The sequence below is a fragment of the Physella acuta genome, unplaced genomic scaffold (genome assembly GCF_028476545.2).
Source record: "Physella acuta isolate Inbredline_101_S28 unplaced genomic scaffold, ASM2847654v3 ptg001482l, whole genome shotgun sequence".
Classification (NCBI taxonomy): Eukaryota; Metazoa; Mollusca; class Gastropoda; family Physidae; genus Physella; species Physella acuta.
In genome coordinates, this window is record NW_026732997.1 from 126,705 (window position 1) to 154,203 (window position 27,499).

Below are 27,499 nucleotides of genomic sequence, written 5' to 3' on the forward strand. Positions count from 1 at the left end.
ATCTAGATCTAGAATCTAGATCTTGATTAAAAGTACTGAAGTAGAATTCAGATCTAGATTCTAGATCTAGATTTCTAATCTAGACTCTACTACTAGACTCTAGATCTAGATCTAGAGTCTAGATCTAGATCTAATCCAGAATCTAGATCTCGTCATCGATCTAAGATTCTAAGACCTAAGACTAGACTAAGATTAAAGATTAACTTTAGGCTAAGACTACTAAGAGGGTTAGAAGGGCTAAGACTAAGTTATAGAAAAGTAAGTAATCAGTAATCTCAAAATAGATCCTAGATCTAGATTAGATTCTAGATCTAGGGTCTAGTCTAGTAATAATTAGTAAAATAATTAGTTAGGCCTATTAAATAATAGGGCCTAGATCTACTCATTGAATTTAATATTCTCTAGACTCAAGACTCACTCTAGGTTCTAAAATTGAATCTTTCATCCTAGGCTAGGCCTATCTAAATTCTGTCTAATATCTAGAATCTATGACATAGATCTATTTTTCTAGTATTCTATGATTCAATCTAGATTTCTAGATCTATGTATATTATTATCTAATCTATAGGACTATTGGTAGGTCTATATTTATATTATTATTAGGCCTATATATTATGTATAAAGTATAATAGTATAGGCCAATATTTAAATTTATTCTATTTTCTTTGAATCTATTTTGAGATTAATAATTAAATTTATGTTAATAGGCCTAAATCTAATCTACATTCAGAGTATAGATCTAGATTCCTGTACTGTAATGTTACTATATATTACTAGATCTATATAACTGTCTATAGGAATCAAGATCTAGGCTTAGGCCCAGACAATTAGATAACTATGATAGAAAAGTATATAAATTATACATATATAAATTATATGTATCCAACACATGAAAGTTACAATCAGTCTAAACTGATGTTCATATTTAATTCATTTCAGGTGCACAAGCCAAAAACCAAGTGGAAAAACCTGCTTGATACATTTAGAAAGTAAGGAGCATATCAAGATTAGCAACAAAAGAGTAACTGGCAGTATAGCTCCAAACAAACCATGGATATATTATAATCAATTATCCTTTATGAATGATTGTTTCGCTTCTAAGCAAACGATAAGCAGCATACAGGTACCTTCAACTTCAATTCAGTATCGAGTGAAACCATTGTTTAAAAGATATCTTTTTTGATGACACTGATTCAAATTGTAGTCAAGTTGTGGAAGAAGCAATTGCTAAAGATCCTGACCCAGGATTAATTAATTTTGTGTTATGCCTGAATAAAAAAATTAATTGAAAAATGTATGTTGTTTACTGTTTTATTTTTTAAGAGGTCTTCAAATGCAGGCCTAAATTGTAATGGAGTATTGCCTATACCAGTAGTTAAAATAATAATTCAATGAGGCCTGTGTCTTATGAGATGTATTTCTGTTAATAATGCTATTCAAACATGTTTTACAGATTTGCTTAATAAATTAAAACCATGAATTATGCTTTTTAAATGATCAAAAACCAATACCATCTTAGTTTGTAACAATCTAACATGTAGCTGACATTGAGTTAGAAAATTAAGTCTAACTAGTAGGCCTAACGGTGGAAATGGTGGAGGCCCTATGTTCTATAAGGAGCAAGGAGGACTAAGTCAAAGTAGTCAAGTAGCCCTAACTAGTAGGAATTATTGATCTGGTGATTTGGCCAATGATTTTATTATTATCTATGAATAATACAAATAAAACAAACATAACAAAAAGAAGTTTATTTCAATTAAATATCAAATTCAACATGCTCCATAATACTTCAGATGGTGTCTTCAGTCTTCAGAGGCCTTGGCACATTGCTGCTGTTGGTAATGGTACATGCTTTTTAGTGAGGCATCTCCACATAATATCACGTCTCATAGATAATTGTGGTGATAGGTGAATGGACAATTCAATATTAGTAGGCCAATCCAGTTGTAGTGAGGAGCCAATCCAGTTGTAATGAGGGGCCTATCTGTAAATGAAATTATTTTAATTTAGCACTAATAACAGGCCAGAACATAGAATTGAGACCTTATAGAATAGATCTACTCCCCACTACTGAAGTATTGCAACCAAATTTATAACTTAGATTTTACTTGTTTTAAATGTATAGATTACATAGAACACACAATTGTAATAATTAATGGTATTTAGAATAGGCCTTACTCAACTTACTGTAACAAAATATCTTATTTAATAAGAATTAACTGTACAAAGACACTTACCTCAATGTCAAAGCCAAGCGTTTCTTTGGAGAAATGCATTTCCTATATGATTTTCTCTTTCCTTTTCATTAAGCAATATAATTTTGGAAGCATCATTGTTTTCTGCCAAAAAATGAATCTGCATTTGTTCGTCGATTTTTTGTATTGAAACCAATGCCTGCCGGTGGTCAGACATACGTTCTGACGGGCTACAGTGTAACCGCTGGGGCGCACCCCTCTTCGGCAGATTGGACAACACCTGACGTCAGATGAAAAAATTCGGTCTGCCGACGTATAGTGTAAACGCAGCCTTAGGGGAGATCTATTCATTAGTCCATCATTTCTTACAATTGTGTAACGAAGCAATGAATATTTATTGATGGTCGAAAAAGTGGAGTGTTATTTGATCTTGTATTATAGTAGCGTAAGGAGAATAAGACTTCATAAGAGTGTTATTATCCCCTTCCCTACCATACATCTGCACAAAAATAGCTGTTTCAAGTGAACCTACTGCTAATGTCGCCAGTGCGTTTGTCACTTTAAAATTTAATATATAAAATTTAATATATAATTTAATATATAAAATGTAATATATAATTTAATTCATAAAATGTAATATATACAATGTTTAAAGCACAATTTTACGTCATTAGAATAGTTAGAAACGATATATATATATATATATATATATATATATATATATATATATATATATATATATATATATATATATATATACTAGCCGTCCCGGCCAGGCCCTGCTCTGGCTTCTGTGAAAAACCTTTCTGTTAAAGACCATTACCTGAGTGTTTAGTAATCATCATAAACCCGGCATTGCACACCCAAACCAAAACCAAAACAACAAAACGCAAACATAACGCTAACACAATTACAAATACAAACAAAAACAAAAACCTAACAACTAACCCAACCACAACCACAAACACCAATACGAACACAAAGAAAACAACAAACGAAAAAGCAAAAGAAAACAAACCAAATCCAAATGCAAAACCAACCACAAACCCAAAGAAAAAAACACAAACGAAAAAACAAACGAAAACAAACCAAATACAAACGCAAAACCAACCACAAACACAAATACAAACACAAACGCAAAGAAAATAAAACACAAACGAAAACGAAAAAAGAAAGAACAAAAACGAACCAAATCAAAACGCAACCACTAACGCAAACCCAACCTAAACACAAAGAAAACACTAACGCGAACATAAACGCACAGTGCTCAGAGTCTAGCCCGGGGCAGAATCGCCTGTTTCAGCTTAATAAACGACTATAGTACCCCAACTTATTCATAGTCTTTTGCACTCACTTTAATGAACGTAGGCGCGAAACCGAACACGGGAGGCCCGGGACCCCAAATAGCACCCTGTCTGGGCGCCAGAGGACGCACCATGACGTCACCGCCTGATTGAACTTAGTAAACGACTATAGTACATAACTTATTCATAGTCTTTTGAACTCACGCGAACGTATATACCATAGCGTACACCGGAAGGCCCGGGGCGCCAAATAGCACCCTGTCGGGGTGCCGGAGGACGCCCGGATTTGATTCACTTAAAGACTATAGTAACCTTTCTTACCCATAGTCTATCGCACTGTTAAAAACAAAACTATGCAGCATAGCGCTCACATGATAGCCCAGGGTGCCAAATCGAACCGTGCAAGGGCGCCGGCGGACGCGCCTGTTTCAATTTAGTGAACAAAAATGATAATTTTACTCCAAGCTTATCCGTAAATGGAAAGAAATAAACATATAGGATTTGTAGGACCTGGCTTATTAAATGTTATTGATTTAAAAAAAAAATGATTATTGAACAGTATGTTCAGTGTATAGAATAAATAAAAGGCAGTGTTAAAAATACCTAACGACATTGCACTTAATCAATCCCCGCTAATTATGTAATTATTTTTTTTTCTTAACACCAAAAACAAAGTAATAAAATGTAAATTCTTTCTTCTTAAGAATTTTTTTTATTAAAGGGAAGTAACTGTGCAGTCAATACATTTCCGACACAATTTTAGAAATTTTATAAATGTCGATACCCTTTTTATAAATTTTATGTCGTGTTCATAATTAAAAATTATTCTTCTAAGTAAATAGAATGAAAATTGTTTTTAAAGACTTTCAATGGTAATTTTTTGACTCGTAAATTTAGACTGTGAGCACGATAAAAAATCTAACACTTAAATCCGTAGAAGTGTCAACGACAAACTTTGTTTTTTGCTACACGTTACAGAACTGAGCTTTATATATTAGATATATATATATACATATATATATAATCATATGTGTGTGCGTGCGTACGTGCTTGTGTGTGTATATGTGCGTGTGTGTATGTGTGTATCAAATCAAATCAATGTCTAGAACTCACATCGTTAGAGTTCCTGTCACTCCCATCGCCGCACTTGTCATCTGCGGCGTTGACGTTTACGCTTATGACGTCACTCAGGCTTGCATACGTCACGTTTGGAGACCCCTGGTATAGAGCATGAGGTTCCCAACAAAAGCCATAAAGGCTAGAACCAGTCTCTGTGAGAAGCAGAGGGGATCTGTGACGATAAAATATTTGTTACCAACATTTAGTTTGGTTAAAAACTAGTTGTTTGCATATTTTTATGTCTCTTTGGGTTCCATTCTTATAATCATCTTTTCCTACTCAGGAGATGTGGAAGATGAAATAGATTTCATCTGTTTAATAACATCGACATATAAGGGGATAGGATAGTGTGGTCAGCATTATGCACAACCGCCTTTACTTTCCTTAACGTGAGTCAGGTACGAATCAGAACTGGGTTGACTCAGGGAAGTTCTACTGACTTGAACCCGGATTTAAATTTAAGACTTAATGGTTAGCAGGCAGCCTAGCGCTCTACCTCTAGGTCATGCCCTCCCCTATTATTTGTCTAGAGTGGTTATATGTATGCAAATAGAAACCCTGCATTAGTACGTATAGTACATATTGCAATAGGCATATCATAAATGTAATAAAAATAAAAGATTTATAAGATATACATTTAGATAAAAGTGTTTAGCTGGTACAATATCTGCCATGATAATGATAGATTTTAGACACGTATAAATGTGAAGTAAAACGCTCATCTGACTAGTCATACATTTAAATAACAAATGGTAATGATATATTACATATAACATATTGAAATATTATTAAGTCTGTATGGTTTGCGGAAGTAATACCTTGCTTTTATATATCTAAGGCGGAGTCAAAGTGGGTAAATTGTGATGTATTTTTTTTAGGGTTCTAGCTACAAGAAGAATGCAAGAAGAAATTGATGTAGCCAGGGCGTCCTTGTATTAGACATCTGAGAAGATATTTCCTAAGCCTAATCCTTTTTGGTCGTAGTACAATTCTTGTTGTGTAACATTGGTGTAGAATATTAACCCCCCCCCCCCCCCTGTCAATTTTACACACATGATTCGCTCTGTCCGTTTTACATGAGCAGAACACCCATCCCTCCTCCCCCTTACACCCGTGTCGATTCTACAGAATCCCCTGTTTCTCGGTTTAACGAATACGCAAATAATAATCCTTGAGAAGTGTGTCACTACAATGGGGGTAATTAACAGGGTGTCATGGGTAATTAACAGGGTGTCATGGGTAATTAACATGGTGTCATGGGTAATTAACATGGTGTCATGGGTAATTAACAGGGTGTCATGGGTAATTAACAGGGTGTCATGGGTAATTAACAGGGGTAATTGACAGAAGTTGATTATTTTAAAGGGAAACTTGACAGGGGATAATTCCTTAATTGACAAAGGGATATTGACAAGAAGTTAATTAATTGAATATGGATACTTGACAGGAAATAATAGGTAGGGTTGGGTAATTTGAAGGAATGGGTAATTGACAGGGGGTAATTTAGAGAAGGATAGTTGAGAGGGGTGGGTAATTTGCAGGGTATATATAATTGACTGGGGGGGGGGTAATTAACAAGAGGTGGGTAGTTGACAGGGGGTAATTGACAGAAGGATATTGTACAGGGGTACCTCATCTGGCGGGTAATATCAATGGAAGGGGGGTATTGACTGAGAGCAGCTCAGCGGGGTACAGTCCTAGGTCCGTAGAGCGTTTATGCATGGTTATACGCCTTACGTTGCTAATGTTATCCGTCTGTTTAGTCTCGTCCCCCATCAACTCAAAACAAAGACACGCATGACCAATCACACAATGACAAGAACTAATGTGTTCATATGACAAAAAATAGTTCAGGTTTTCATGTTCATGTCTGTGATTTGTTTGTAATAATATTGTGTTCAAGAGTATAGCTTGTCTGATTTTGTAGAGACACAGTATTGTACAAAAGCCGTTCACCACAGTAGTTTATTTTATTTTTAAAATGATATGTTGATATTATTAAAATGTAGATTAACAACAACACAAACGGGAGGGGGTGGGGGTGGTGGGGAGACATTTGACAAGGTGATTGGAAGCGGTAACATGCATTGAACTAAAAGGGCTTGGGTTCAATAAATATAACTCCTGAACGTGAACATTTATAATATTTAGATAGAACATATTTGTCAATGTTTTCTACGTTGATGCGAATTGTTAGTTGGTAAAACAATTTAGATACTCCGATATTTGCACATACAACAACATGGAAGGTATTTTTCGTGTCGCAAAATATTTCACTCAGTGGTTACTCTGTTCAGTTTTACGTTCTCTAGAGCTAGAATCTCGTCTGGATTTAGCAATTTGTAATATGATCAAAACTCCTTGCTAAATACAATTTGTACAATATATTTCGATTTTAATACCTGAAAGAGTTGTTAACAATGCACATTTTTTTTCTATGTTGTGTCGCATGTTCACATTTTCATTTTTGCTGTACTCAAATCACACTTCAATCACTCTGTGGTAAAAACGTGATCTGGAAAAAAAGTCCGACATGGACAAAAGTCCGACATGACAACAGGCCGACAGGAAATAAGGCCGGCATCAAAAAGGCAAGCATCCAAAAGGGAGACAAGACAAAAGGCCTTTTTGATATCGGCCTTTTGTCCATGTCGGCATTTTGTATGTCGGCCTTTTGTCCTAGACCCGATAAAAACACCTGTGGCTAAAACACACCGTACCTATTTCCAGTACAGAAAAAAAAAATTCTTCCTTACCCAACTATCCCACATCGCTACATCAAGAAATTTCTACAACTAAAACGCTTCAGTTTAAGCTTAAGACAAATTCTGGTACAGCACCAAATAAAGCTTTATAACAAAATCCATTTGAAAATTACCACTCTCGGCTTCTATTTAACTGCATGCTTCTAGTTATAAAAAATCGTCGTGGTCAATAATGGAATTCTTGAACAGAAAGGGAAAAGATATGTTCGTAAAACTAAAAGAATGCAAGCGTCACGAGTCTATCTTTTGAACAAACAATTTGTTTTTTTTTTTTTTCATTTTTTTTTTGTATTGATGTCTTAAATTTACTTTTAACAAATACAAATTAATTTGAAGCTAAACGATTTTTCAAATTTGTTTATAAAATACCAAAGAGAATCTGTAATTATTAACGCTAAATAAGTATTTTGAAAGTACAACAGAATAGCAATTTTATTGATTCTTTATCCATAGTAATCTTATCATTAGCTTTCACCGTAAACATTAAATGAAAAGGGACACATAATTATAGTCCATTTTAAACACACAGAAGATGAGTGCCCGTACGCAAATCGTTGCTGAAATTGTTTATAATTAACTGAAGTTAGTATTCTGAAAGTGAAGTTCATTGTAATTTGGTTGTAGCTTTACTTTGAATAAATTTTTTAAATAATAATAATCATAAAGCAGACATATTTAATTTTAATTCCGTCTGGTTTTTGAATGAAAAACGAAATAAATATTGTTTGCAGACAGATACTAGTATAGTATAGAAAGTCTTACAGCGGTGAATTCATTGTAAAACATAGTATATCAGCTTTTGCCTAAATTCACGATGGACAATTCTACTATAACAAGATTGCTGAATCAAGCTAGTCTGTTTACATTTGAGCAGTACATTATAGGAATGGAGTCTTGCTGTGTGTTTTATATAATATTTGCAGCATTCGGAGTTGTAGCGAATGGCTTTACGATAAAAACCTTCATCATAATGGGCCTTCATGACGGCATGACTGTTTCGTTTCTTTTCTTAGCGATTGCAGATTTTAATTTCGCGGTTGTTTCCCTTGCCCTGGGCGTATCTGGTTATGTGTATGTGTATGAGGTACAGTATGGCTACTGGTTTCCTGTGGAACCTTACGGTGTTGGGCTGTTCTTCGCCAACCTGCTGGTACCGCTGTCTGCGGTTGTGGCGGTGAACACCAGCTTCATAGCCGTGGTAAGATGCATCTGCGTTTCCCTGCCGTTGTATTTCAAGCACGCTTTTAGGCGGGAAACGACAGTCATGTTGATGTCCGGATTTTTTCTCGTCATCACCGCGGTTGATATCCCCGTCTTTGTTTACATGGGCATGGTAGACAAATTTGACCTTGCTCACAACAGGTCAAGGCCGTCTCTGTGGGTGTCGAGCAGTCGAGAAAACGTGAAAGACATCGTGTGGTCGCTGATCGCGATGGCGGTGCCTTTCGCGACCCAGATCATTACGATTGGATCAATTATCATAATGGCACGTGCGTTGAAAAACGCGCAGAGATTCCGGATGGCTTCTGCCAACGGAGAACTAAACTACCGCACAAAATTAGTAGAAAAACCAGGAACCAAAGACAAATTTTCTTTGAAATCTTCGGGAAAACTTTCAGGAAGAGATCGACAAATCGTTAAACAAATTGTAGTGATCTCCCTTGTTTATATTTTGTGCAACACGCCCAAGATAATGTTTATCTTAGCTGGGGTTGTCGTCCCTGAATTTGCTTTGGGATCTCCGTTGAATTTCCTGTATCTGACAGTCAGTAACATCCGGATGATATTTGAGGTCATCAACTCCACCATCAACCTCCCTATCTACTACAGATACAATTCCAAATTTCGCAGCGTGTGTAGGATTTGGTAACCCTTGTCCGCAGCCTGTGTAGGATTTGGTAACCCTTGTCCGCAGCCTGTGTAGGATTTGGTAACCCTTGTCCGCAGCCTGTGTAGGATTTGGTAACCCTTGTCCGCAGCATGTGTAGGATTTGGTAACCCTTGTCCGCAGCCTGTGTAGGATTTGGTAACCCTTGTCCGCAGCATGTGTAGGATTTGGTAACCCTTGAATCACGGCCAGTGATCAGTTTAAAAATTGTGAACATTTTATGACTTTTTACATTTTTCCTTTGAGATTAAAATAATTTTTATAGCACTTGTTAAGGTAATGAAAAATTTGCAAGCATTTTAATTGATGTAATTAATATTTCAAAAAAAAAAAAACACAACTAATTAGCAGCTAGGGGATAGGGGTAGCGCTTGGGGGGGGGGGGGGTGTTAAGGTTGTAGAATAATGGTTGCTAAACCGTTAAGTCCCTAGTTCGCACACCCGGGCAGATGGAGCTCGGTAGTTAAGACAGAAAAAATAAAATAAAATAAAGTTCCCTTTTCAAACCTGATGGTCTATAGGGCAAGTGAAGAAGAGTACACTTGTTTCTGTGACCTCGGCATATGAAGAGATAGTGTGGTCAGTACTATGCCCAGCCGTCCAGGTTACTTTCAGTTGGATAGACTTAAAGACGCCCTACGGGATCCTTCTTCTTCGTTCTTATTTTTTTTCAGAGTTGGGAGGGATCGAGCCTTATCTACCAGAGGGTTTGAACTCGAGATTTTTTTTTTTTTTCGAATTTATCAACCATGAGCTTTTGCCGACTCGACCACTCCTCCATCACAATTAAGGATACGTGTCAACTGGTTACGCGCCATTGACTCCGATTTCAGCCTGCTTTTCTTTTTGGATTTGCTTCCATAGCCTTTGTCCAACCAAGAACAAACTACAAGGCAGCAGTTGTTTAATTTTGGAGTTGTTTCTCCTAGAAGAGTGGCTGCCCCCATCTACCCAAGGGTTCGAACTCGAGACTTTTCGGTTTAGCAACCATGAGCTTTACCGACTCGACCTTACGGGATCCAAATTCATGACTCAGTAGTCACGCGACAATCCACAATACAAAACACGCATATATTTTTTTTTACAAAACAAAGTCTCACAGTATTTGTCCCTGTTTTATTTCAGTAGTACCTATAAGCATGATGTCTAAAGCACAAGTACTTCACAAAGCTCACAGTAACAGTATGTATAGATGGGCAATAAGTTGATAAAATATACATACAATGAATTATCTTTTATTTTTACAATTTCCTAATTGACTAGCTCTACAGAAAAATATTGCTACGCAAAACAGACACTGCAAAATGTTACACTTTGTATACATATATGTATAAACATATGTATGTGTATATATATATATATATATATATATATATATATATATATATATATATATATATATATATATATATATATATATATATATATATATATATATATATAAATATATACTGAAACACATCTCATTGATGTCATTCAAATTTTAATAAAGATCTCATACTCATATTTAAGGTATCATTGGTCTGAATAAATATAATAAACTAATGCTCAGAATGCTATATTTACATACAGAACAACCCAATAGCCTTTAGCCAAGCTCCTGGCATCTATGTAATGCGCAGTCATGTGTTTATTGTTGTGTCAAGGAATTTATTAAGATACCATTAATGAGAATGCTAGGTCCTGTTTATTAAAAAAACATAAGTAAAAATTGAATAACTGAATCAGTTTGATTCATAGAAATTGAAGTGTTTGTTTTAGTCATACAATGTTTCTAAGACATTGTTAATTTTAACTAATGCTAATTTAAATATAGCTAAAAAATATTGTGCTCAATAAATACTTGTGAGAACAGGAGAACAAAGTTGATTGCATTGTAGTTGCAAGATTATTTATCATTAAAATTAGAGTTTATAAAACAAGACCTACAAAGATTTTTATCTTTAGTTATACTATTATAGTCAATAGCCTGATTTTATTTGAATCTTGTCTTGTTTTTAATAATCTGCCAGTAATTATCTCATTGGAAAATTACCTTTCTGTTATTATTTTGATGTGTCAAACCAAATCTATCATAAATGTTAATTGGTATTAATGTATCATGAATTATATATTTGCTGCATTCAACACAGACACAATGAATGATGAACAAAGTTAACTATGAAAATAAAACAGAGAAAAAGAAACATTCTCTAGCTATTCACACTTTTTAAACAGGTGAAGCACACTGTCTATGGAGTAGGCCTATAGCTGGCAAGAGATTAACGGAACAAATATTATTTTTTATACATTTAACAAAACAAATATTGAAAAATTACAGTTAACATTTAAATATAGCAAGTTTGAAGTAACAGAGCAGAAAAACGATTATGTCCCTTTGTTTGGATGGTTCTTGAGATAATTATTTAACTCCAGTTTGTGTAAAGAATTAAAAACTTAAAAAATACAAAGAAAAAAAATAATTTGTGATTTAATTTTATCTTTATACACCCAGCATTATCCACACAAAAAAATTAGTTACATAACACATTAATTTATGTATAATATCTAAGTATCGTTAATTATTAAAACTTATTTTTTTGGAGTTTCGAAAATAAATCTTTCCACACAAGTCGACTTCAAAATTATAAACTAGATCCTGTTCTGGAAACCTAACCACAGTATCATCAACTGAAGGTGCTTACATGTAATGACGAGTAGCAAGTAAACAAACAATGTAAAAACAAACAACAAAAACAAAGTTTATTTACATTTTCTACAAAACACTAGTATTACTAGGGGAATGAATATTTTAACTGAAATACATCATAAAATACTAGACTTTGTCACAGTATTCAATCAAATAGCATTAAACTGCTAAATAATCTTCAATTATATCTGAGTATAGAAGAAAAATTCTATACTGTATTATTCTGATGAAGACCTTATGTTGATGCATTAACTATTGTTATTGTTGCTTGAGGTGTTATATTGTTATCGCTAGTTTCTACAACTTGTATAATATCTTGTCTAAAGCACCAGTTATAATTATAATAATTTTATTTTATTTATAAACTGAATCATTTTCTATTAACTATTTTTCTTACGCACTACAGTTTTTAAATGGATCATGTTAAATCATTTTGAGGACTATTTCCAGAGCTTACTTTTTTTTTTAAAATGTTATTTTTTTTCAGATTTTTATGCTATTTTATATTTCATTTCATCAAACGTTTAAAACCAATAAGATGTCAGTTTTGAAAACGTGTGCAATTAAAAAATTCTGGCTCAGAGAACAAACCAATCACTCAACACCAAAAAAAAATTAAGAAATCCTGAGGTTATCACAAAGATGCAATTGACTAAGTTTTTAAAAAAAATAATAATGAACATTTTAAAAAAAATCATATTCATAAGTTTAATCCTAATAACAAAGATGGTATGAGGTTTGATTGTAAAATCAACTACAGATTTAAAACAAAAGTGTTTATTAAGTTCTTTCTAGAAAAATATAATTTTATAAATAATATTTCATTTTCTAATATATTGACAAATTTACATCGCATGAAAGTATACAATGGTGGGACAACTTGTCAAACACATTTAAGAGACATAAAAAAAAGTTCACAAGGAGGGTATATCTCAGTAACTAGATGATATTTAACATGCTTCTCTGATTAAAAACACATATTGTATTTTACTAATTCAATGAATTAAAATTACTCACAATATTCCTTTAAATGGCAGTTAAAAAAATGGCTAACAATGTCATTATTGGAAGCACATGAAGTGTTAAGTTTACTTCTCTGTCTTAAAAGACTAAAAAGTGGCAATGGCTATTATTTAACTGACCAAAATAAATAATGAACACATTATTATAATCTCCAATTAAATATACCAATAGATAGTGCTGTAATTTAATTATTCAATGCCATTGTAAGATAAGAAAGGGCAGTAAAGAATAATTTTTCTGAAATTTTCAAAATCAATTGTTTATGAAAATTCTTATCAAATTCATATCCTTGTCTAAAATTGTGAAAAAGAATGTTCATTAATTTTTCATATATCTATTTTTCCTCACTTTGTGAGGAAACTATAAAAGATTGGATGCTTATGAAATGTTTTTGTTTTCTTTAAATTGCATTTTAACTTCTGATCAATGATTATTTATTCTGCAATAACATACATATGTAAACATCAGTTGAGGCTAGATTTTCTTGAAGATTTGTCAGTTAAGTTTAAAAATCACTGCAATTCATGAAAACAAAACAAATTTAGGAATTAATTTTTAAAACACCCATAAAAACAGCAGTTAAATAATTTTAAATTTGTACACACAATTAAAATTTCAAACACACAATTAATTAACTAAAATATTCACTTTAAAAATTCTGAAAATCTAGACAAATAAAAACTCAACTATTGAAATTAAAACTAAATTTATACTTTATTAATAAAAAAAAGTTATGATATATTATATTTGTTTACTTACAAATGCTTTAATGACTAAGTTAAAGGTTTTAAAATAAATAATGTTAGGTCATGGCTTTTTACAATGAAAGTATATTTTAATAAATTTGATGTTTTGACAAATGAAAAATACTGAGTGAGTAAAAAGAAATTTTTATTTTTAAAAATTATTTTTTATTTAAAGAATTTTGTTTGTTTGTTAAATTTAGCTCAATATTATTAAAAGAAAAAAAACCATAGTATTTATTTAATTTAATCATATTCTGATTAGTTGATTCCTGATTTCTGAATAAATAAAATGACTACTTAAAAACTCATGCAAGGATGGAACATTATTTTACCCAGTGTAAAAAGTTTCAGTAGATATTAAACTATGAGAAAAACTATGTATAAAAATGAGGTTCTACATGTAAATATATGTGGCATAAGATCAAATAAACCCTGACTGAATGACAGACTATTTTTTTTTTATATTCAGAACAAAATCAATCCATTTTTATATTAAGAAACAATACATTTTTTTATAACACCAAATCAAAAGTTAAAAAGTGGTGAGAATCAAATGAGGTAAGAATAATCACACTTTGCTAGGGTAGTATAATAAAATTCTACATCTTCAATATTGTTTTTTTTTTTTTAAATATAGACTCTTACAACAGAAACATGATCATTTTTTTTTTAAATACACTGCTGTAAATGATTTTTTTTGGTAATTTAAAAAGTATAAATACTGGTGAATACTGTCAAACCAAGATGGTCAACTTATTTTCTAAGTTCTAGACCACCAAACTTATTCAGTAACCATTACAGCAGAGATTTTATGAACATTTTTTGTACATTTACAAAGCACAACATCAAGTAAGAAAAACTAAATTTAATGCTATTTTTTTTTTTTCTTTTTTAACATCATGCATTTAAAAAAACAAATTCCTATTGAAAAAAAGTAAATATTTGGAATAATCATTATATAACATATAGGACATACAGAAGTACAGATAGATCCAGGAAAGCATTGTTGGCTAGCTCAAACTAAAAATAGATAATAACCAGAGTAGCCTCCCTTTGGGTGTGCAGTCTTTAGGATTGTCAAGCAAGCTTGAGTCAGCTCCTGGACAAAATTTTCTCCAGGAGTAAAAAAAAAAAAAAAAAAAATCTCAAAGGGTTACTTCAACACCACATTTCTGTTGCCACGCACACACAGTTTTATAATCCCACGTTTATAAAGAAATGATCCCACATTCTGTACCTAAATAAAAATATACAAATCCAATCCCACGTTGAGGTCTTGTGTTCTTTAGTTTCATCAAAGCGCGAGCTTTTCTTCCTAACAGCGTGGACGTTGCGAACGCGTCGAGCTTTAGATATCCCACAACCTTGTTGGAGAAGATGAATGTCCTAGACGGGCTCACATCATACTTTGCTCACACTCATGGGCTCATTCTCATCGTTGACGCTGTATTTCTTGTCCTTGCCCTGGGCCCTGCCCCCCAGGGAGATGGAGTTGGCCACCTCGTCGAAGGTCTTGTTTTTGGTCTCGGGGACGAAGAAGAAGATGAAAACGATAGCCAGAGCGAGGATGATTGAAAACAGGATGTAAACAAACTCCTCAAGGCCGTCCTAATGATGAGAAAATGAGTTGAATATTGCATTAAAGATATCACAAAAACATCAAACTTGACAATTTGAAAATAGCTTTCAAGATACGAAAAACAAAATATAAATTAAACAAGTTGAATATAGCTTTCAAGATATGAAAAAACAATAATATAAATTAGACGCATTGAACATAGCCTCCAAAATACAACAAACAAAATATAAAAATATAATGAACACATTATTATAATCTCCAATTAAATATACCAGTAGATAGTGCTGTACTTTAATTATTCAATGCCAGAATGGAATGGGCAATAAGGATATTTTTCAGAAATTTTCAACATTAATTGTTTTTGAAAATTCTATATAAATATAGCCTTCAAGATACACTTGACATAATATTTAAATCTCCTTTTTTACTTTCTCGTATATACGAAGTATAGAGAAAGTATTGTAATCGTGCAAAAAAAAAAAATCGAGATTTTTACAGATCTCGACGTTTTACACCTCACTGATACGGAAAAACATAATTTTGCAATCTTGTCCGTATGTCTGTGTGTGTGTGTGTCTGTCTGTGTGTGTGTCCGTGTGTAAACACGATAACTTGAGTACCGTTACAGCTAGGTTGATGAAATTTCACATATAAGTATTATATCAAAATCGTAGATCCGTATCAACTTTTGAGCGATTTTCGATAACCGGAAGTGGTACTTTTCCTACTTTGAATTTTTCAAAAGCCTATAACTTGAGTACTATTTCAGATAGATAAATGAAATTTCACATGTAAGTAAAAGATCTAATTCTCTACCTTCTGTTAAATTTTGAGTAATTTCCGTTGACTGGAAGTAGTAATTTACGCTACTTCCGATTTCTCAAAAAACTAATGTAAATTTTAAAAGTACTAATAATATTGCGCACTATTATGCGCTTTTTTATTGGGCGTTCACTTGGTGTGCAATTAATTTGTCTACAGATTTTATTCTATTTTTAAAACTTTAAGTATTTAAAATGGATTAAAAATCATGTCTATAGCCCGAGTTCCCATCCCCTGTTATTTTATATAAGAATATTCGAGAAAGTTTAGGGGAGATCACTCCCGGTTTATTTTATTCATAATTATAATATTGAGGTGTTTCCTCCTACATAATTAAGTCTTATTTGTCAACATGTTATGCACTGTATGGCATAGTGACTCCGACTTAAGCCTGTTTCTCATTCTGGATTTGCTTCCTTAGCCTTTGTTCACCTATGAACAAACTACAAGGGAGATAGCAAATGTTTGATTTTGGAGCAAACAAAACTAATCAGCCTGCATTATGAACTCAAGACTTTAGGAGTCAGCCATCATTTTCACCACATCCCCAACAGTTTTCATCATCTTTTCCTGTTTGTGCCAAAGACACATACAGCAGATGAAGTTGTAGAGAGAGATAGTGTGGTCAGCACTATGCCCAGCCGTCTTATTTCCCTAACATGAGTTAGGTACCCATAAGAGCTGGGTGGACTCATGGACGTCTACTGATTTGAACTTAATTTAAACTCGATACATTAAGGTTAGCACCCCTAGGCCACACCATAGCATTCCCAACATTAAATTAGACGATTTGAAGACAGCATTCAAGATATGTCTAGTAAAGTAGATTCAAAGTTCTTTACTTTAACCTCCACTATTGCAAGTAGTTTTCTATATTAGGTTACCTTTACAAAGATGCTTCTATGGTCTTTCAACCAGGAGATAATAATAGAAAAAGAATAACTAACATTTTTAAATTAAAAATTAAATAAAACCAACCTTAAGGAATGGGAAGGTTAACATCAGAATGAAGTTGCAGACCCAGTTGAATGCTAGTGACAAGCTCATGGCAGCTGCTCTGGGCTCCTGACGGAAGATCTCGCCCACCACAATGAAGGGAATTGGACCTGATCAGAGTTGTACAACATTAATAAAGCTGTTTCATCAAAAAATGATACAATAATAATCTAACAGACTTTTTTTGAAAATGCTATCTCTTCTGTTTTCTTCAATAAAGCCTCTAAAGTCTCAGCAACAAACCAATAGCTCCAGTAATGCAGTAACACCTTGCAAATTAACAATCAAGCAAACCTGCTATTGATCTATACATTTGCAAATCGATGCCATTTGGAACATTTACTTTCTGTCCAAAACAATTCTACATTCATGAGAGATGTTTCGAGGATCAACTTTAATTTTTAAATTAAACTGTATCGGGATGTTTAAACAAAACTGAAATATACCCATATGTTCTTTTTTTTTAGTAAAAAATAATGATACTCACAAATGAATTTAAAATGAACATTTTGCTAAATCCTTATTACAAGAAAAAGTATGACTTACCTAATCCCAGTGCAAATCCTACAATGTAGGTGTGCATGACTATAATGCAAATGTAAGCAAATGCTGCTTGATGATCCTGAAACAATGTATTCAGTTATTAATTAAACAATTCATAATGAGTGGTCACATTACAGGTGATCAGAACATTTTGATCTATCATAATGATATACCTAGGAGAATTTAGAATACAACATTACTTTTCCAACAAATTTTCTGTCAATTCCAGTATAAGAATGTGGGATTCCAGATTTTTTTAGTACTTCCCAAATTTCCAATAAGGATTTTCAGAGAATAAAAACATTTCAAGTCCAAAAATTCCAGGTGGAATATTAAGACCCTCACCCCCCCCCCCCCTCCTGACGGTTTTTTATTGTTAGATAATACTTACAGCAAGTTCAGGTTTTTTGCCAAGATTCAAGAAAATCATCATGACGATGAATGAAGCCAACATTCCAATAGTTGGGAACAACAGGAGTGGACGGCGCCCAGCTTTCTCCATCAATGGGACCTGCGGATCAATACAGATGGCTCAGTTAAGGACCAATCAAGAAATGTCAGTGACGATCAAAGACGAAAAAGGTCAAATAACTTAAATGTTAGGGAGCTATTGACAGGTAAAAATTAATTATCAAATGTCATATATTTTAAATATGCGTTCTTAGGCGTTAAAAATTGCTTTTGTAAATGAGCTAAAATACATTTTCCCAAATACTTACGGCAACAATACTACACAACACATTGATGGTTCCTGTAGCTACGACAATGTATGGGATGGTGCTCATTGGGATGTTGACTTGAGCAAACAGGGTAGAGGAGTAGGACATGACCTGTGATGGAAAAAATAATTCAAATCAATAACTGATGTAACTGTTGGCTCGAGGCCTAATATAAGGTTATCTTTAATACCAAAGTCTAATTCATTATAAAAGAGATTAGCCACAACGCCAAGGTCTAACATGTTAATATAGCACCAGTCTAATAATAAGGTTGCCCCTTACTACACAGTCTAATTTCTTCATCTTCTTCTTCGTTCTTAATTTTAGTGTTGGAAAGGATCCCCCTCCACCACAATTAAAGATACGTGTCAACTGGTTATGCGCCATTGAGGCCATTGACTCCAATTTCAGCCTGCTTTTCTTTTTGGATTTGCTTCCATAGCCTTTGTCCAACCAAGAACAAGCTACAAGGCAGCAGTTGTTTGATTTTGGAGTTGTCTCTCCTAGAAGAGTGGCTGTCCTCAGCTAACGAGCATCATCTGCCCGAGGGTTTGAACTCGAGACTTTACGGTTTAGCAACCATGAGCTTTACCAACTCGACCACGCCGACCCCTCACAGTCTAATGATTTGAAATGCATTTATCCCAAGCCACAAAGCCTAATAAGGTAATTAGAGATTAACCCTTGCTGCAAAGTCTAATATTTTAATATGAGATTACTCCCAGGCCCATGGGATGCCGTGGCCGAGTGGTATAGAGCTAGACTCCTAAGTAGACAGTCCCGAGTTCAAATCTGGGATCAAGTCAGTAGAATGTACCTGAGTCCACCCAGCTCTGATGGGTACCTCTCATATTAGGGAAAAAAGGTGGCTGGGCATAGTGCTGACCACACTATCCTTTAATATGCCTAGGTCTTTGAAGCAGGTGAACTCTACTTTATCTGCCCCATGTGTCTTGAGCACGAACAGGAAAAGAAGTTGATTCCCAACCTCACGGTCTAATTAGCCAATACATGATTAGCTAATACAAGATTAGCTAATACAAGATTAGCTCTAGCCCCAAAGTCTAATACAAGATTAGCTTTAGCCCCAAAGTCTAATACAAGATTAGCCCTAGCCCCAAAGTCTAATACAGATTAGCCATAGCCCCAAAGTCTAATACAGATTAGCCATAGCCCCAATCTCTAGTATGTCAATAATAGTTTACACCTAGCCAAACTCTAACAAGTTAACACCATAATATAGTTATTCCAAACCCCCTGCACTTACAGCGTTGATTCCGGACCACTGCTGTGTGATCTGCAGGATGCAGGCGATGATGACAGGCATGCGGAGCTCGGGGGTGGTGAGCAGCTGTTTGAGGGTGTAGTTCTTGACACTGACAGTTTTACTGGCCTCAAGTCTCATTTCCTCCAGCTCGTCAGAGACATTCTCGGTCCCTCGGAACTTGATCAAAGCTGGCAACGGAGAAATTTTTTTTTTTTAAATTAAGAATACAGGGAACAAAGTTAATTCAAATTGATAATATTGTTACAATTGTCCTTTCGTTCAACTCCAAACACGATTCAAGGAACTGTTCAAACCTTTATTTAACTTGTCATCTTTATCATTACATCACAAGCCCTCTACCCTAGCCGCTACCAACAAGCCCTCGACCCCTGCCGCTACCGACAAGCCCTCGACCCTAGCCGCTACCAACAAGCCCTCGACCCCAGCCGCTACCAACAAGCCCTCGACCCCAGCCGCTACCAACAAGCCCTCGACCCCAGCCCCTACCAACAAGCCCTCGACCCCAGCCGCTACCAACAAGCCCTCGACCCCAGCCCCTACCAACAAGCCCTCGACCCCAGCCGCTACCAACAAGCCCTCGACCCCAGCCGCTACCAACAAGCCCTCGACCCTAGCCGCTACCAACAAGCCCTCGACCCCAGCCGCTACCAACAAGCCCTCGACCCTAGCTGCAACCAACAAGCTCTCGACACTAGCCGCTACCAACAAGCCCTCGACACTAGCCGCTACCAACAAGCCCTCGACCCCAGCCCCTACCAACAAGCCCTCGACCCCAGCCGCTACCAACAAGCCCTCGACCCCAGCCCCTACCAACAAGCCCTCGACCCCAGCCGCTACCAACAAGCCCTCGACCCCAGCCGCTACCAACAAGCCCTCGACCCTAGCCGCTACCAACAAGCCCTCGACCCCAGCCGCTACCAACAAGCCCTCGACCCTAGCCGCTACCAACAAGCCCTCGACCCTAGCCGCTACCAACAAGCCCTCGACCCTAGCTGCAACCAACAAGCTCTCGACACTAGCCGCTACCAACAAGCCCTCGACCCTAGCCGCTACCAGCAAGCCCTCGACACTAGCCGCTACCAACAAGCCCTCGACCCTAGCCGCTACCAACAAGCCCTCGACCCTAGCCGCTACCAACAAGCCCTCGACCCTAGCCGCTACCAACAAGCCCTCGACCCCAGCCGCTACAAATTGTTCACTCTAGATTTTACACCCGCACTTGACCTTGAGATAACGATACCTAAACATCCCGGGGTTAACTCAACTCACACACACCCCTCCCCTAGGTTCTAGCCTATTTTAATCTAAACTACAACTGACCCTTAACAACTATGCAATTCTAATTTGAAAAGTACTATATTCTCTTTATGTTTAATACTACTGTTACCACTACTGAATAAATTGAAAACTTTCAATGTTGCTTTTAGAAGCTTAACTCAAAGTCTAATTAGTCATTAAAAATAATCTAAATCATAGCCTAAATTGTAAATCATTAAACAAAACAATACTGTCCATACTTTTAATTAAGCAAATGCATAAATTGACTTCTGAATCATTTTAAAAATTTCAAAAACTTAGCATGAGGATTTACCAGGATTAGGCTTTCCACCTTATTGCAGTCATAGTACTATTAATTTTGTTTACTGTTTAGGACCAAAAATGGTAACAGATGACAATGCACTTACCACTCTTAGCTTCTTCATCTTGGTGCTTCTTAATGAGTAGAAACCTGGGGCTCTCAGGGAAAAATGGCAAGAAAACCAGACACAAGAGGGATGGGATGGCATTGAAAGCAAACAGTAGAGGCCACAGATCTTTTGTACCTGGAGGTAGAAAAAAATTTGAAAATGTTTTAAAATTTTATGCTGAGATATTTTACAAAAATCTAAGTCTGGGACACTTAAATTTACCAGCCAAAATAGTCTGCAAATTTGACAAATCATATAGATACTTTATATTTTATGTCTATAGAGCTATTCTATTTTTTTGTTTCAATGGTTTGGCTGAAGTGAAAGGTTGGACTGAATCAAGCAACATCAATAGGAAATATTGGACATTGTGCTGTGGGTACTAGCCAAGACTAGTGAAATACTGATTTGTAAAACAACTAAGTATATCAGCTAGGACTAGTGTTTCTTTTAAATTTAAACTTAGTTTCCCACCAGTTAAATATTTATTTTTCAATACTTGGGATTTGAAGTATTCTTTTCATTTCATAGATTTTTTATGCAAAGAATTTATGGCCTAATTATTACACTATAAACATTTTAATATTAATAGTATGGTGTTGCAAGAGATAGCTTTTTAAAAAAATAAGATTTTACCTAAATAGTCACTGGGTAAATTCAAGTCAGTCGATAAAAATACATTTTATTAAATTGCTGCATTGCTTTTCTTAAGAGGTAAAAAATGTATAAGTAAATGTTACCTAATAGCTCAGCTAAACCAAGAATCTGTGATACCAAGATGCCAATTGTGATGGCAAGTTGATGACATGTCCCTATAGCACCTCGAATCTTCCTGGGAGAGATTTCAGCGAGATACAGCGGACACAGTGTTATGTTGAGACCTATAGAAAGAAATATGATCTGTTATTGTACATACAGAGGATGAGACATCATGGTCGTGTGATAGAGTGTATGAATACTAACTCAGAAGTCTCCAGTTCGGATCTCTGGTCTGAGGCAGTAATACATCTGGAGGATCTCGAGTTCAGATTTAAGGTGTGATTTCTTATGACATCCCTGAGTCCACCCAGCTCTTATGTGTGCATGGCTTATGTTAAGGAAAGAATGTGTGGCAAGGCATACTGCCAACCACACTATTTCTTTATATGCCCAGGTCAGACAGTAATGAACTCTACTTCATGGAATGCCAGTTTCAAAAAGGTAACTTTATTATTATTTTTTTTTTACAGAGAACAAAGAACTATACTGAAACTTCTAATTCAAGAATGAGAATATATGGTGACAACATCAAGCAAAACTGTACAAAGACCTATCCGAATAAGAACATGTGGAGACATCAACAAAACTGAACAAGGACCTACCAGAATGAGAACATGTGGAGACAACATCAAGGAAAAGTGAACAAAGACCTACCAGAATGCATGCCCACAAAGACCCGAGATAATATGAGACACTCTGGGGAAACAGCAACCAACGTGATTCCTCCCAAAACTGCTGCGATAAACATTAGGAAAGTGATGATGATCATACCACGTTTGCTGTAAAGAAATCCATACATTAGGTCTATTTATAAAGAAATTTAAATTTGGTAGATTCATTAAATCACAATATATATAATATTAATATATACTATATATAGTATAGACTACTATATATTGAGTTTAAAGTTTAAAGTAACTAAATGACATGAAATACAATGGTGCTAAAAATGTGATAGACATTATTCATTATATTATTTTGGTTCAAAATTTTTCATAGAAGTTCTAGATTTAGATCTAGATCTAGATAAATATCTCAATAAGGTGTAACTCTAAACCTAAACTCTAAACTAACTAAACTTCACTAAACTTAAACTACTAGTCTAACTCTAAACTGTAAACTCACCGGCCAAAGAAGTCTGCAACTTTGGCAGAACAAAATGCACCAATCATGCCAAAGAGAACAAAAGCGGCCACAGTTGTGGACCACAATATTTTGACCTCCCATGACTCCAGCAACAAGCTGAGATCAGCACCAAAATCAGCTGGGTGCTTGATATCTGTGTCTGTGTCATTTCTGTGTAGGAACCAGATCAAAATAATATTGAAACTAGCCAGATAAATATCAAATACAACTAACCAGAAAAACAAAATAAAACAAGCCAGATAAAGATAAAATAAAAGTAGCCAGACTAATAGAAAATAAATATTGTCAATTACAAGCAAATAAAAAAAAACTTATCATAAATATTCTACACTAAAAAATAATAGAGAAAAATCTAAGATTACAAAAATGAATTTAAAATAAAGAAATATGAATGCTTTAGTATGGGATGTCTTTGGCAAAATTAATAGCCGGGGATCGGATGAAATGGTTGGAAATGGTGGAGGCTCTATGTTTCAAGTATGCAAATGCTAAAATAAGGTTCTAATGTTCTAATACAAGATCTTACACAAGATTTACTATAAATCATAACATAAATGTATTGTAGCTAGGTTTAGGGTTATAAACTGAGTTTGGTTAGATAAATAAAAGAAAATAACTTAGACAAATCTTGCTGGTGATCATAGCATCACTGTTGCTATGCCATAGCCAAACATGTGGGTTTATTTTAAAGTACTAAATCAAAAGCCTATGTACAGTTTTACCTGTCTACCAAGTGAAAGTCTTCCCCAGCTTTTCCCTACCCAGCAGTAGAGTAGCGAGGGGGGGGGGGTGGGACCTTAGGGGGCGCCAAAATGGGTTGGAAAAATAAATTGAAAGGTTGAGGGGGGTGCAAATCGAAAGTTTGAGGGGGCTGCAAATCGAAATCTTGAGGGGGGGGGGGGGGGTGCAAATCAAAAGTTTGAGGGGGGTGCAAATCAAAATCTGGAGGGGGGGGGTGCAAACCAAAAGTTTGACGGGGGTGGGTGGGGGATGCAAACCAAAAGTTTGATGGGGTGGGGGTAGGGGGTGCAAATCGAAATCTTGAGGGGGTGCAAATCGAAAAGTTTGTCTGCTACCCAGTTACCCCATAAAAGCCAAACATCCTTGACTACACAACTTACCCTGTGGTGTTCAGTGCTGCTCTTACAGCTGTTCTGTTCTGGAGGTAAGCATTGTATTTCTCCATATTTTCCCAGTTACCTCCTCTTCTTTCGTAGTATGTTTTGTTGTAAAACTCTTGAATGATCTGGTTTTGAAAAAATAATTATAAATACAGTAGGTTATTAATTTACAAGGTACCAAATGTACAAGCTTTTATTATCAATTAATAATATATTTCATTTAATTAGGTAACATAGATTGATTTTCCTAATTATTATTTTTATTAAATATAAATAAGTAATTAAAGTAAAGGAAAAATAATAAAAAAAATAATTAAAGTAACATGGTACATTGATTCCAAAATTATTTTTCCTAATTATTTTTTTTATTAAATAAAGAATTAATTAAAGTAAAGGAATAATAATTAATAATATTAATAAGGAATAATTAAAGTGACAGTACATTTGTGAGTACATAGATTGATTTCTATAGTAATTTTCTTAATTATTTTTTGTATTAAATAAAGAATTAAAGTGAATAAATTGAGATAACTAAAAACAATAAACAGATGTAACAAAACAAAAAATGAGATGTTTTGAATGTGACTTACGTTGGCTGGTTGGTTGACAACACCAATCTGGTAGCCATAGAGGAAAGAATTGCCGAGACATGAGATGGTGACACTCAACAATAATACCAGAGTTACCCTTCCTTCGTTTTCCTGAAGAAAAAAAAAATTATTTTAACGGAATATTGATTTGTTATGCATAGATCAAGGCGTTGTCCATAAATGACGTGGTATTGCTTTGGTGGAGGATATTTGTTTCAAAATTTGTTACAAAATTGGGATCCGGAACCCGGATAAAAGGCCCTAAATGGACCAAAAGCCGACACTGGCTTTAAGGTTGGCACCCAAAATACCGGCATCCAAACAGCCGACATTGACAAAAGGCCGACACGGACAATAGGCCGTCATAAAAAAAAAGCCGGCTGAACATACTATAAGGCGAACAAACCGACCAAAAAAATATCTAGCTTTTCTATGAACAAAATCAACTGTGACAAATTAAATAACCGTACAAAAAATGTAATATTCTTTCTTAAATTAGGCCATTAGGCCTAAGTACATTGCAAAAATATTGATTAGCATTCCTAAACATTTTTTTCAAGAAATAAAAAATGCCAACGCACTTCCTGAACTTAAATCAATTAAAAAAATTGATTGCTTACGCAGTTTTTTTTTTACAGGTGGGCTATGTGTGTGACGAAAAAAATATATATGTAACAAAAAAGGTATAGATCTAGTACTGTCGTGTTGTAATGTGACCGTTAGCCTTAGTGTGTTACTGTTGAGAAACCGTTAATTACGTCAGTAAGCAACCTAGAAATCAAAGGTCTACAGTCACCTCCCCTACCCTAAAAACCTAGATTTACAAAACCGTAAACAAGTTTTTTAGGGATTGTATTATCGTTAACGAGAAAAGAAAAGCTTTATACGATACAAACTGTGTGTAAAGCTATTCAGCTAGTTCGTGAAAATTTTCGTTTACGAGTTTGCGGATTAGAAAGAGAAAATGTGTTGTTGAATTGAGGGCATGGAAAGTTCCCAAGTTAGAGCCAATACGCTCGTCATCATGCGATTGGTGTGTCTTGGCGTAGTTCGTTAATTTATTTTAATGACCTCAAGCTTGGGCCGTAAATATTTTGAGAGGAATCATTAAAGGCTACACGCGTGTGAGAGGTTCTAAAAATATTTAACAAAGGCCTACACGGGGTCGTTTATACACAGAGTTTCTTCCAGGCATCTCTCCTTGGGGGGGGGGGGGGGGGGGGGGGGGGGCACTCGCCCCCCCCCCCCCCCCCGAAGATTTCAAGTGCCCCCAGGAGAAAAAAGTCTGGAAGAAACACTGTTTATACAAGACGTCTCGCTTCATTTTGACGATATTTCAGTCTTAAATTCAAGCCTTTACTTTAATTTAAACGAAAATTTATTTCTAAAATGATTGAGCTGGGTTAACACTAGATTCACAGATCCATTAAAAAAATGTTCAATTCAAATTTTAATTGAATATATCTTTAAAATACCGTTTTAAACTTGGATCATTACTTTTAAAAAATGCAAATACAAAAGTGTGACGGCACCCTTAAGTCACTTAAGTCCGACCCCCCCCCCCCCCACCCCCTAGAAATATGTCATCATTGAGGGATTACCCCCTTCCCCGATTTCGTGAAATATGCAACCGTTTGATGCGTGCTTTTTGTAAGTATATCCCAGTGGCTTTATAGGATCGCGGGTATGAATATGAATGATATGTAAGTGAAATCGTTAGGTTAGGGAATGAAGTATGATTATCATATGTGATAAAGCACCTCTTCCTTCCAATGTTTTTTTTTGGCAAATGAATTCAAAAACTCCAAGAAGTACGTAATTTACATCATAAAGTAAAATAAGAAGAACACGATCATTCATAAACACCATTCAATTTTTTTCAAAGAATAAACTTAAGCTGCATCGATTATTGAAGATACCGATATCCGATAATAGACTCTTCCGAAAATAGGTGTGTTAGGTTGTTAATAGTATAGTAATCTCGACTAGTTTTATGGTTAGAAATTAGGGTTTGGCATAGAGTATGACTTGGGTTGGGTTACTTAAGTTGCGCAGGATTCACTGAAAAATCAACAAAAACCTTCACATCCCTCGATCGAACGACTAAACTTCCACCCCCCACCCCAAACTTTGCATCTCACAATCGTGCAGAAGAGACACTCACTCATCCTCGATCGATCCAGTGACTCGCGTGTATCTCTCGTCTGACACACACTTCCCGTGAAGCCAAAAATATGCAGACTTCGATTACAGGATTTTGGCCGCAGATTTCCTTCTTACAAGCTTTTATTTCGTTCGCAACGTCTGTTTGTTTGTTTGTGGATTTGTGTCAATTCTTGTAACTCAATTTAGACCCACTTCTAATGCAACGGTTTTGTTCAAATTGTCCAGATACATTCTTCTTCAATGACAATGCATGAATATCTAGTTTTTTTTTAACAGTGACATAACCCAGTCTACGATATTTCCTTCTGGTTCTAAGACGTGATACCTTGTTACTCGTGAAATTATAGTCGGCA

The 27,499-nt window shown here is 35.1% G+C and overlaps 2 protein-coding genes and 1 long non-coding RNA gene across 3 annotated transcripts; 1 reads left to right on the forward strand and 2 right to left on the reverse strand.

The window, feature by feature from the left end:
* Positions 1-1,735: 1,735 nt before the first annotated feature.
* LOC131928329 (uncharacterized) lies at positions 1,736-2,524 on the reverse strand. The gene is made up of 2 exons (XR_009383760.1): positions 2,238-2,524; positions 1,736-1,984 (listed from the first exon to the last, which is right to left on the reverse strand). It is a non-coding gene; the product is annotated as an uncharacterized LOC131928329 (long non-coding RNA).
* Positions 2,525-8,353: 5,829 nt separating this feature from the next.
* Positions 8,354-9,253, forward strand: LOC131928327 (uncharacterized). Its single transcript, XM_059284328.1, has one exon. The coding sequence runs from the start codon at positions 8,354-8,356 to the stop codon at positions 9,251-9,253; it is 900 nt and encodes a 299-aa protein (XP_059140311.1).
* A 2,139-nt stretch (positions 9,254-11,392) lies between these two features.
* On the reverse strand, positions 11,393-25,091 carry LOC131928322 (solute carrier family 2, facilitated glucose transporter member 1; the record flags this gene model as incomplete). Its single annotated transcript, XM_059284324.1, is given in 12 exon segments — positions 11,393-15,337; positions 17,109-17,236; positions 17,673-17,748; positions 18,061-18,180; positions 18,389-18,499; positions 19,656-19,843; positions 21,362-21,499; positions 22,105-22,245; positions 22,778-22,902; positions 23,249-23,419; positions 24,391-24,515; positions 24,981-25,091. Coding segments are annotated over 12 exon segments (1,641 nt in total), but the record flags the coding sequence as incomplete, so codon positions are not given.
* Positions 25,092-27,499: the final 2,408 nt, after the last annotated feature.